The 13,186-nt window shown below is 35.8% G+C and overlaps 1 protein-coding gene across 1 annotated transcript in view; it reads left to right on the forward strand.

Annotated features, from left to right (window-relative positions):
- The first annotated feature begins 1,627 nt into the window (after positions 1-1,627).
- Positions 1,628-13,186, forward strand: part of Adgrl4 (adhesion G protein-coupled receptor L4) — a 92,090-nt gene continuing 80,531 nt past the window's right edge. The window contains exons 1-2 of the mRNA XM_003478805.4: positions 1,628-1,914; positions 3,212-3,361. Coding sequence (XP_003478853.1) covers positions 1,893-1,914; positions 3,212-3,361 — 172 coding nt within the window. The 5' untranslated portion in view covers positions 1,628-1,892. The remainder of the gene's footprint in view (positions 1,915-3,211; positions 3,362-13,186) is intronic.

The raw sequence follows: 13,186 nt of genomic DNA on the forward strand, positions 1-13,186 counted from the left end.
CTTCCAAGTGTATACTAAGGCAAAAAAAAAAAAAAAAAAATCTAGCTCTAAGTAAATGTTGTATCTTTGGAAGTTAAACATATCCCAGTGATTGCAAAGGGAATTTTTTTTTTTTTTTTTTTTTTTTTTTTTTTTTTGGTATTGGGAATCAAACTCAAAACCTTGTGCTTGCCAGGTAGGTGCTTATGCCAAGGTATATCCCCCGCCCAGGGACATTTTTTTTATAAAGTGTAGACTTACAGTTCAATACTCCTTTCAGAATCCCTCTTTCAAACATGCTTTTCTCTCACTGACAATTATTTTTCTGATGGAAAATTTTCAATGTTTCTTTTCAAGTAATATAAAAATAATGGGCCTAGGGTTATACTGTGATTGTCTTATACCTACCTACTTCTTAATAAAATATAGATTCTTTCATGCAAAAAATTTTAATGGTTCGATTTGATAATGAGCGATCTTAAAACTACCAGTATCTTTAAACACTTTGTGCTCACCTGTAGAATATCCTTTTCAGATATAAAGTATAAACAAACTTTTACCTTTTCATAAGAATGCACAGGCAAAAGGAAAGATTGGAAAATATTTTTTATAATAAAATCAAGTCGTAATTCTCTTTTCCTAATTTTTTGGCATTATATAGGGAACAGTAACATTTTAAATGACCTGCTTCTGAGATTGAGGATAAAACTAAATGTGAAGCCGTGTGCTGGTTACATGGAGTCAACCATTTTAGGCTAATGTAATCATTTTTAAAAATAGATACTGTGTTTCAGGTTATAGCTCAGAAAATAATGTATTTCTACACTGAAGCCTTCTACTATTAGCTGCTGGGTGTATATGGTAGGTACACTGGAACTCACTTCCTGTGACCGAAGAAACGAACTTCACACAAACAGCGTAAGAGCTTTGCAGAGCTTCGGCTTCCTTGGCCTCAAGCGAGCTCATTTCTTTTACCCTTCAGAGCTCACCCTGGTCCTTTCCTCCTGAGTTTTGTGAATGGTTCTAACCTTTCTTCACCTGTACCACTGGAAAACCTCGATTACTTCGCCTGACATTCATTTTTAATTTTTAATTTTTAAGCTAGAATTGTTTCTTTGTTCTAGTTGGAATGATCCATACACTGTTTTTGCATCAGCTCACATTAACACAAAAAGGCTTTCCATACGCGAATTGTTTGGGTGGGATGCGAAGGACATACAGGAATATTTTACTGCAAAATGAGTTTAAACATTGAAAAATAACTTTTTGTACGTCCCGATGTTTAACTCTTGACACTTGACTTTTGGGTTTTGTTTGTCATCCCGTCCCTCCCCTGGTTGTTTTAACCACAATTCTAACCTTTCCATCAGGTGAGTACTGAGCACTAAGTCTAACCTTCCCACAAGGTGAGTACTGAGTACTAGGAGTATCCCTTTGGATAGGGCCAGGTCTCTTGATTTCTGGGCCTATTGTTTCCACAGGAAATTAATTAGTGAATGGAAAGAAAGGGTGTGTACTGGAATTTAGGCTTCAGGGAGGACCCCAAAAATGGATTTATTTGGGTGGTTTTCCCAGGATCCTCCCTGGGGCTTTGGAGACCTTTGGCTACTGAGCACAGGCTCTGAGAGCAGCACCCCCAAAATGAGGCCCCATGGGTTGTGCAATTCTGTTGGGAGTAAGTGACCTCCAAGACAGGACAGGGACTGCAGGTGGCCTGGGCAAAGGGGCTGGAGACCGGACGTGGCGAGCAGACTCAGGGCTTGACACACACAAGCACACACAAAAGAGGCCGGAAAGTGTCCAGAGGAAACCGGTGCGTCACGGGACGCAGCGTGCCTGGCCGGTGCCGCGCCCGCCCCGCAGCCCGGTCCGGTCCCGCCGCTGAGCCCGCCGCTCGCCGCCCGCCGCCTCCGATGAGACTCCTCCCGCTGCTCGGTGAGTGCCCGCGCCGGTGCCGGCTGGGGCGCGCGGGGTGCCGGGTGCACCGCGCAGCTCGGTGGCACGCGTGCCCAGCCAGGCGTCTTGGGGGAGCTGACACTGCGCTCCGCAGGATGTTTGTTCCTGTGGCCTTTCAACCTCTGGAGTTTGCTACTCAGGGCCCAGGGGCTGTTACCTTTCGATTTCTCCTGGCAGAGTCCCCCAAGTCCTCAAAGTCTTGACTGTGACCTTTCTTCTGATCTCACCCCCAAGAAACCTGGGAAATCCAAGCCATTAACACTTGTGGAAAGCTTCCTGACATTTTAAGGGGATCGCCTGCCCGCCCGGAGTTTGGGCTCATTTAAATTACCTTTTCGAAGATGCAGTGCTGAAAGATAATAAATCATATCTCTGAAGGCGAATTAATTCTGTGTTAGACGCTACAGGCGCTTCGATGTGGGGCTGGGACTTAGAATTGGATATTTAAAAAATCTCTGGGTACAGATAAGGACAATTTATCTCAGATGACTTGTTTTCAGAACAATGACTTTGTGATTCATAGCTGTTCTGCTCTTGAGAAGAGCTGGAACAATAAAAACAGGAACATCCTTTGCTTTTTCTTATCTTTTCTTACAGTCCACCAAGTATTTCCAACTTTATTTTCAATAGCTCTGAAAGTCTTTCTGGATGTTTCGTTTTGTTTTCGTTAGTTGAGTTTAAGTGATGTTCCATTTCTGGGAGATCAATCTCTAAATCATATGTTCAATTTTATCTGAATTTTCTTTAATGTAAGAAATTGTAAATGGAATTTTGTTGTGAAAAGGCAAAATTGACAATCCATAGAATATAGGAGATAAAATCCATTGCATTGATCCTCTTGGAGATTGAGATAGCTTTAAATAACACACATGTGAATTTGAAAAGACCCAAATACTGAGTTTACCTTAATTCCTGCAAAAATTTGCCCTAGAAGAACGAAATTCCTTAACGAATATACGGTTATCTTTAAACATCTCTCATCTCAGACTAAAGGGTGATGTTGGATCAGTGTCTGACAGGAAAGTTTTTATTACAAAACCAGGATGCTCATTATATTCCAGTTTCGTCAAAATTCATTTGATAAAGATTGACATGGAAAAAAAGTCCTTAGATTTTGCTTGTTTTCCTGCTGTTATTTAGCTAGATGCTATTGTTATCTGTTTATCCAAATAGAAAGAAAGAAGAGTATTGATATTTATTGTATGCTATCTCAACAATGAAAGGAGTGGTTTCTTTCTTTTTTTTTTTTTAAATATGTATGTCTTATTTTATTTAGTGGGTTTTGCCACTTTGTTGAGTTGTTCCCACACGCAAAGTTGCACCAAGACCCGTTGCCTCCCAAATGCAAAATGTGAAATACACAATGGAGCCGAAGCCTGCTATTGCAACGCGGGATTTTCAGGAAACGGCGTCACAATTTGTGAAGGTAAACAGTCTTTATTACCTCTTTTGGATTGCATTGCACGGTAACATTAAATTCTGGTGGTACTGCCTGTACTTCCTCCAGAAATTACCATGTTTTCATATATTGTTACATTCCATGCTATTGGCGGGGGAATGGCTTAATTAACTGAATAGCAGTTTGAGGTTCCTGGATCAAGACCTATGCTTCATTATTGATTTTCACAACTCTCTCTCTCTCTCTCTCTCTCTCTCTCTCTATATATATATATATATATATATATATATATATATATGTATGCATAATTTTTTGCTGTGATTAAGATTGCCTTGGAACTTTAGGCTGAAAGATCCTGAGGCAAAAAGCAGAGTCAGCAGCAGAGCAGAAGGTTCCTGAAGTCCTGTCTGGTCTGTGTGCCAAGTGTGGTTGCCCATACTTCCACTAGTATGAGACAATCTAACTTTAAGAGTGCTAATAAGAGATTTGGCACGGATATCCTATATGTAGGAGATGGAGAAAGAGTGTGAAAAGGGGAGAAAAAAAGGAAGGAGCTAGTTGTGGGGAGAGGTTTTTGAAAATATCTTGTTTCTGAAGTAGCATTTTTTTCGTTGAACGTCATGATACATCCCAGAGAGTACCATAAAGTACTGGGGTCCTGTTTAGCCCATCCACTTGACAAACTCAACACTGACCATTTTAAGTAGTTTTTGTATCTGTGATTTCTATCAGCACCAGTTCTCTTCCTCTCCCCTCAGGGCTCACTCAATCTTTATTCTATCCTTCATTTTCGGTATCTCATATTTATTTTATTGCTTATTGCTTTTCTGTGCTGAAAATGGAACCCAGAGCCTTCTATACACTAGGCAAGGGCTCCATGGTCCCAACAGATGCTAATTTTAATAGGTCCTTAGTACAACATGCTTTAAAGGGGAGACAGGAAAAAACAATATTCCAAGTCAAATAATTTAGTTTGAATACATAATTAAATGGCAAATTCAGATTAGAGCTCTGTACTATTTCACTCATAAATGTATTTAATATAACATGGGTGTTTTCTAATTAAGCCAGGATATTGTTAGTTGTTAATATTGCATGTGGTTTTTTATTGCATAAACAGGTTGTATCTCGTGATTCAATTTGATAGGCTCTTAAAAAGATTAAATAAACAGTATATTGTAATACCAAACCTCATCCTAATTAGTTTAATATTTTTTTTTAAATTACAGCAAAGCTATAGTTGGCTTAATGGTACATTAGATCAGGCATTTCTGTTTTTATATATAGCCACAATTTGTAATATACTATTCCACAAGCACTATAAAATTATTTCCATAAGTAATCATAGATTTTTATCATGTGTTTAATTGAACAACATTAAGGCAAGTTGATAGCTGAGTGATCTTCAAAATATCACACCAAATATATTAGTGTGCTTTCCCAGTAATCATGAGAAATTGTGCTCCAGTATTTCATAAACAGCATTGCCCTTTTTTATTTAGATACTTTTCAACTGTTTTGATTACCATCATTAACATCAATAAATTTTAACAATTTAGACCTTCACTAGCCGAGCAGTTTATAATCATGTTTTTATGGATTTCTTTTAAAAACATACATCCCATTATCCAATGCAGTTATTTTCCCCAACCGCCCAAGTCAATACCCAGCTTTAGCACAGAAAATATTTTCCATTGGAAAAAATAAAATGCATCAAGACTTTCTGATTAGCAATATCTTCTTGCTCAGAACACAATTGATTTTTAAAAAGTTATGTTTTGTTTGATAAAATTAAATCCCTTTTCTATGTAGAGGAATTATATATGCACTTATTTTAGTATTTATTGTCTGGTTTGCATTCTCTTTTTTTTAAAAAAATGAACAATGATTTCAATATTGCCTGCCACTTATTAATTCACTGACAATTTCTGAAATTTGACAAATTTACCAATATGGTCTTCCTAATTCAACTTAGAACGATGTGCTCTTCATTGCTGAGTAGGCTATATTTTTAATTTAAAGACTCTTATGTGATTTTCATGTCTAAAGCTATTTCTCACAGTTTAGTCATTTTCTAAGTGTAGTATACTCATTAGATGTGGTTAGAAGAAATGACAGGAGCTTAACTGCATGGGATAACTGCTTCTTCAGAAATAAAATTTTTCTTTCTAATATGGTCACTGACCCGACCTTTATAAAAGTTGTCTTTCTAGATAGTAACAATGAAGTGTTAAAGTTGTCTTTCTAGATAGTAACAATGAAGTGTTATGTTAAACACTTATGTTAAGTGTTATGTTAACTGATTTTAAACAAATCTTGAAGAACTTGTATTATATGATTCCATACAAAAGAATATTAGTTGTAGTGAATTTATTTAATTTAATTTATTGAACACTTATTTAATGATCAACTTCATCATCGTTGCCTTTAAAATAGTTAGTAACTGTTGAACTGTTGTCTGCTTTATCTAAGGCTTTCATTGGCACCGTGCTTTACCTGTTGTTATTCCAATTTCATCTAGGAGAAAATAATCACAGAAAGGTTAAGTGAAAAGCACAAGTCACATGATAGAGAAGTGGTAGACTCAGTACTTCCCCAAAGGCTGTCCAATCCTGCAGCTTTTATCCTTAATTGTTATACTTGATGGCACAGCTTCTGCTTACTAGGTGATCCTGTACCCTTTGATTGAAATCATAAATAAAGTAGTGACTTTGACTTCCATGTAAGTAGCAAGAGAGTTATACAGTGCTCTTAATGACTATGATGTGATCCTATAAAACATATAAACAGACAAATTAGGCATACACAATCAGCTACAGAGAGAAGTCTTCTAAATGGAAATGACATTTAAACTGAGAGTTGAAGAATAAAAGTATTTATGAAAATTTACACAGTACTAAGGGGAGGGTGGTGGAAGGAATCAGCAGTAGCCAAGGCCTAGAAGCTGAAATGGATGGTGTTTTCCTTAAGAAGCTTCGAGTATTTAATGGTGGACTTATATCCCAGGATATATTATTTGAAAGATATCAAGGATACGGACTTTATTCTGTTGGGAAAAGAAAGCCATTGCCAGGTGTGCAGTAGCCAAGTTATAGGATAAATCCTACTTTTTGGAATGTGACCCTGCTGTTTAGAATAAAAATGTATGGGCAATGGTGCGTCCAACAAAGGCTGTTTTCCCTACCCTATGAAAGTGGTCCTTTGTATTTGCACAATGAATTTTTCTCTTTGCCAATTCTACCCAGTATATCTTTGATTTTTATATTAAACTTTTAAAAGAAAAATGAAAGTCCTTATCTGTAATTACTATTAATACTGAGTTGTAATTTTTGTTGAGCTACCAACTGCAGCTTTTTGCTTGAAAAGGAAACAAAATATAGAAAATTCAAGTGAGTTTCCCAGTGGCCCAGGGCTGAGCAGTAAAACCAGAGCTCAAACTCTGCAAATAAGGAAATTGAGTATCATTGAGATAAAAATGAGTACATATGGTTTTTCCACCCCTCCACCATGACTTAGTCAAAACAAATGATTGCAGTAATTTTCAGAGCAGTAATTTCAGGGAAGTTAAAAAGTTTGCATATATGAAGGGGCAGCTCCATCAAATTCATAGATGAGGTGCAAGTGTTTAGTCCATTCCTTAGAACAAAATGAATTGACAAGAGCTATGAAAGCAGAATGGGGACGTGAGAAGTCCACAAATGAAGACAGAGCTTATACTTGGGCGAGAGTTCAGTGACACCCCAGTGTAAATAGAGACACCAGCTGCAGTGCTGATTCCTTGTCTTGGAGGTTCCTAACTTTTAGTGGAAGTCTAGGGGAATGGACAAAATACTATTTTCCAAAGGCTACACAGATTGGGCACTCTCATCGACATTGTGAAACTGAGGACACATTCTTAAAGGAAATGTGGTCCTCTGCTCAGCAGGTACTCTGGACAGTGAAAGTTGACGTCACTTTTTCACCTGTCCTCATCAGTCATAGCTGGAATAGTGCTAGCAATTTATTATGCCTCATCCCATATATGTAAACATCGGCTCTAAGTGGGCCGTAATGGCTCTAATTATTGTAATTAGAAATATGAAGGCCTTTTAAACCTAGTCAATCACTGAAGAAAAGACAAGCCAAACATAGAGATGACTAAATAGCAAAACTGACCTGAAAAGTGGTGTTTTTAATGATATTTTTAGGAGATAAAAGAGGCTGAAGAAAAAGGTCCAATTTATATATTGAAAGGAATTCTGGAATTTACATTCAAATAACAACAAAATGTCCCTTAGCATTAAAGTACTTTATATTAAAGTCACTTTGTATTAAAGTGCAGCTCTCACACTATAAAAATCTGACTAATGCACCCTAAAACCCTTGTGCTTCTATTCACTTTAAACTATTCTTCTTCTATAGGAGCGGTATCAACACAATAAGCTGATAAAACTGTATTGCAAACAATTCTTTAAAACTACATAAGATCAAGGCTAAAGTCTCCCATGCCTGGGTTTCCTGACCTACAAAGATAATCAGTACATAAAGTAGGAAAGCTACAGTTATCCAATTGATTTGCACATTGAGGGCACCAGAACTGCATTAGTCAACACATTCTGAGCAAATCAGTTCAGTACAGTTCTACTATGTGTAATAACCCATTGTTATCTTGTCCTTTATCTTTGCCCAGAACTCTCTACTTTCTCCTGTGCTTTATCTCAAAGGTTAGTCAAAGCAATAATCTATATGGTTTCTGATTCTTACTGCATGCTTTGCTAGGAGCTTTTCACATTTTAATGTCAGTAATATGAGAATGGAATTCATACCTGGGAACCAGGATTAGTGCATTGTTGCAGGAGCATCGCAGTTCCATTTGATTCAACTTAAACATTTTTCCTCACCTAACAACTGTTGTGGCTACAGTCGTGCAGCTCATTGCAATCTTATCTCTTCTTTTAATCTCTGATCTCCAGAGCTGGCCTGAGAAATGCACCTCCTCTGCATCTACTCCGTCTACTCCTCTCCTGCCCACTAAGGATATTGCATAAGGTGATACAGATCTTAGTAGGCAGGAGCTACAAATCAGTAAAGGTTGGAACATAAATAAAACTTTTTTTCTATATTTTTTCCTGTGGTTTTCTCTCTTAAAAGCTATTTCATCAATCTTTAGAGAACCTTCCTAGGGGTTTCTGTATAGTATGATCAAGGAGAGAAATATTATATGAGCCACTTGAACTTTTAAAAGCAAAAGGAAACCTCTAAAGTCATGTTTGTATTTGCTCCCCTCCTGGGGAGGTTTAGTCACAGATGTCTGTAATCTGGAATAGTTCCTTTGAATCTCATGCGCATATCCAGTGTGGGTGCAGAACTGTGATCCATGTGATGGTGTAATTACAATATTCTGAAAAATTGGAGTAAAATATGACATAATGAACCTTGCCTTTGCATTACAACACCAAAAGAACTTTGATGACCGAATGTTTATCTCCAAGGCCCGAAAGTGGAATGGGCAAATTCTCTCAGCTAAGGGAATCTATAGCCAACTTTCTGTATTCTGAGGACAATATTTATGGCTGGGTATCATAATAACCTTTGAATTGAGCTCAAATTATGGGGCAGCCTGATCAATTGGCATATGCTCTGGTAGGAAACCAGGTTCTTCCAGTATTGAGAATATTATAAACCTATTCTTGAACTCACAAGTCATTTTCTTTGCAAGGTCTTTTAAATAAATTTCTATCTGTAAGAAGTAATTGGAATTTTTAAATGTTATCCTAGTGATTTCATTTATTTTACATCCATGTATTTTAGTGAAGTTTCAAGTTCTGTCTGTTTTTCAATAGTGGATGGGGAAGCCCAACAATGAGTCATTGTTATCCTTTTCTGTGTCCTTGGATGCTGCAGAATACCGTGGTCCAATCTATGAAGTGCTGTAGTTGTGGATGGTGCTTCATTTTTCTTGTTCCTTGCCAATACTGAGTTCAATAGGACATTACATATTGTATTTAAACTTCTATGAATGAAGCACTGAGCCTTAGTTGAATTTTGTACTCATAAAATTACAACAGGATAACCTTAGATTTAATCCTATCCCAACTATTTTGCCATTAATGCTAAATATCCATTATATCCTGCATAAATGATCAGAGAATCATCAATGTTATATTGGTTTGTTCCATAATACGGTTTTGCTATTTCATTTTGATCAATTATACAGGACTCAATTTTAATTGGCTTGTTTCTGTTTTGAACAATTCTATGAATTAAGAAGCAATGCATCCTAAGTCTCATTCAGTTATGATGTTGGCACTGCACCTGTGATAATCTGCCATTTTCAAGGCTCTGTTTAAGCATTCAGAAGAATTATTTGATCTTTTTCAAAATTATGTATAAAATACCTTTTGCATAAATATTCTAGGAAGTATCACATCTTTGGCACTTAGAGCAATGAAAATTTTATTTCCACAGCTTTTTCTTCAATTATGAAACTTTAGTTTATGTATTATTCATAATACCTGTCTCACACTTTCTCTCCTTTCAGAGAACCAATCTTTGTAAGAGGGATGATCCAAAAGTGTAGTAAGTGTCTCAATTTTTTTTAAAAAAATCTGGTTACAATAACAAACATGTGGCCACCATGAATCCCCTTTGAAACACCCTCCTTTGTTTCAAACACACCTATCTCATTGTTCTTACCACTTCTGAAGCAGTTCTGGAAGTCCTCTTTTGTGAGTGTCTTTAGATGTGCTACTGTGACTCCCTCAGTGCTCTGAATTGATTCGAAGTGTCCACTTTTCATAGTCATTTTGACTTTGGAGAGAACCACAAGTCCCATATTTACAAGATATGGTGAATGAAGTAGGTGACGCTTGGTAATATTTTTATGAGCCTGGCTTCCCTGAAATGGTATTCAGCAGCAGCATGCACTGTAGTTTTGACTATACTTCACAGACATTCACAAAAAATAACTTCCAGAAAGTAGTGAGAATAACAGGGTGTACTCAAAAAAAGTGCCTAAGTTTTGAAGAACCAAACAATGAACGGCATTGAATAGTTTACTCTAATAATTTTTTTATTTAATTTCAATCACATCCTGTAAATAGAACTTACATGGAGCTGCATTTTTTCTCAATATGTTATTGAAAATACTATATAATTTATCTTTGATTATATTAATGGTATTATGTTGAAGATAAAGTTTTAACTTACTTGTATTAATAATTATAAAATAAACTGAAAAACTTCACTTTCTTACAATTTATTCTGAAATATTTTATTTTAAGCTAAGCATAATGACAGATTGCCTATAATCCCAGCATTTGGGGAGGTCAAGGCAGGAATATCAAAATTCAAGCTCATCCTCAGCAGTTTAGCCACTTACCTGGACTCTATCTCAAAATTAAAAATTAGAAGGGTTGGCAATGTTGCCCAGTGCTAAGGCTCTGGGTTTAATATATACTGCTCCTCAAATTATTATTGAATTTAAACTTGATTAAAATGAAATAAATGATCACAAAGGATCTGGAAATGAATAAAATATTCTTTATGCAGTTAGAAATCATTTTATCAATATTTTGATATGCTTAATATATAAAGTTCATAAAAAGTTATCTCCATCCTTAAAAGTTATGGTTTAATTTTTAAAAATACCTTTTAACCCTGCATAAATGTACTTTACTTCCTCCTATCTTATTATAGCAAATATTCTTTTCATTCTATTTAGCACTGCTAAAATCAATTAAAAGATTGCATGTAGGGGCTGGGGATTTAGCTCAGCGGCATAAGCACCTGCCTTGCAAGCAGGCAGTCATGAGTTTGATCTCTGGTACCGATAAAAAAAAAAGTTGCATGTTTAAGATTGTGGGTTAGGGAAAATGATCTGAGGAGCTGTAAGTGTGACATCAGGTGACTTTCTGCTTCTATCTGTGAGATATGATTTTATATCCTGTGTTTTATGTACCATCAAACATCAGATTGGTCCCAGTGATCTCAAATGACAATAGACTTTATAATTTGTTAGCTGCATGGGAGAAACCACTGTGAGTGGTACATTGTACAGCATTTATATAACAGTACAGCCTTTAACACTTGGATTATCTATTTTAAAGGGAAAAATTCCTGTGTAAGAACAGGATGTGTAAGAATTGTGACTTTCTGAGTATGAAATATTAAGAAAAAATTATTGAAATGCTTTAGTTCTCTTAACTAGTTTGGTTCATTGTCATTGAGCCTAGGTACCAAATCGTTATAGTTAAATCATTTTAGTTTCATGTGAGTGAGGTGAGAATTATGGCCAAAAGAGGAAAAAATAATGTTTTGAGAACAACTGGAATATAGTCAAGGAACCCAAACACCTGAATGTAAAAGATGAACATATTTTATATTCAAGTAAAAGAGTTTTCATTAAAATTGTGATTATCTCACATGTCATTGGTCAGACAAACTCAATTCCTGCAAAATGCCTTTATATGGGATTTACTGCACTATTTTCCATATTAATACGGTTTTTTTCCTGAGGTCCTATATTTAGGTACATAATTTATATTATCAAGAAATATGGATTAGCATAGTTTCATAGATTCTCTTTATAGTTGCTTGAAAGTTTCCAAATAAATTGCTCAAAGACAGAACATCAGAACTGTTCAACCCCATACTTATTTTAAGGAAGAAATTAACACTTTGGTCCCTTATTTGCCATGGAAAGAGATAATGACTTTCTCTAGGAAGATTAGAATCTAACCAAACACTGTAGGCTAAATATAGCATGCAAAGCCTTGTGCCATTTGTGAAAATGCTATCAGGGAGAAAACCCAAGGGCTGAATTTCCACACTGTACTTTTTAGGTACACAGATTTAATTTAGAGATTATGGTTTGAAAATAAAATTTATTGTATGAGTGTTTTTGGCTGATAAGGAATTGATTTCGTGACTGTGGTAGACATTAATTGAAATATCTGGCAATATGTCTGGACTAGGTTAAAGGAGTCATACACACTTGGAACCATAGTATTCCTCCACACTGAAGGCAAAAGCTGATCACTTGATTACTATTACAAGGAACAAAAAGATTTTTTGCTTTTGGGGGACGAAACATTCCCCTCTATTGTATAGCAAGGAAAATTTTATGTAGTTAATCTTATATTTAGTTAGCTCACTATTGAAAGCAGAGTTTTTCAGTCTTATTTCAGAATGTTATTGAATATTAAAATAGTACTTTATATTTTCTAATATTTAAAGGTTATAGCTGTGAAACCATAAATAAGAAAATGTGTGCTGGTGAGCACACTGAGACATATCCAAAGGCTATGTGTTCTTTTAGTTAGTCATTATGTTTTTAGGATATAGCTTACAGATGTTAGAATGTAGGTGTATTTTTAACTTGTCAGTATTGTCTGTATAACTCAACTGCTAGCTCATTTGAAGTGTATGATTCTAGTTGCATTTACGCAAGAAAAAGCGTCTTCAGAAAGAATCAAAACAGTTTGCAAAATTTATAAAATGATCAGTAGTTTCCTGAATGTATACCGTTAATGAAGAGTCTTTCAATTTGACTAAGACCAACCCACTGCCTGAAAGACAATTATCCAGACAAATGCAAATCTCCTGTTTACTTTTCTTTTCTGTAGATGATGTCAGAACAAAGAGCTAGATCATGTTTGTCAAATGACTTTATAATGTTGGCCCTGTCCTGAAGAAGCAGTTTTAAAGAACTTAATACTAAAAGCATAATTGAAGGCATATTTAACACTTAAAGCTAACGTTGGGAAGAAATATGCAGTGTTCTGTGCATTTTTTTTAATAATTAAAGTTGATCTACCTGGACAGATCTATGTTAGTGAGAGTAAACAGAAGCTAAAGTAGTTGTAATGCTTG

Source organism: Cavia porcellus, unplaced genomic scaffold, assembly GCF_034190915.1.
Source record: "Cavia porcellus strain 051 isolate PalLab524CR breed Dunkin Hartley unplaced genomic scaffold, mCavPor4.1 scaffold_1, whole genome shotgun sequence".
Lineage (NCBI taxonomy): Eukaryota > Metazoa > Chordata > Mammalia > Rodentia > Caviidae > Cavia > Cavia porcellus.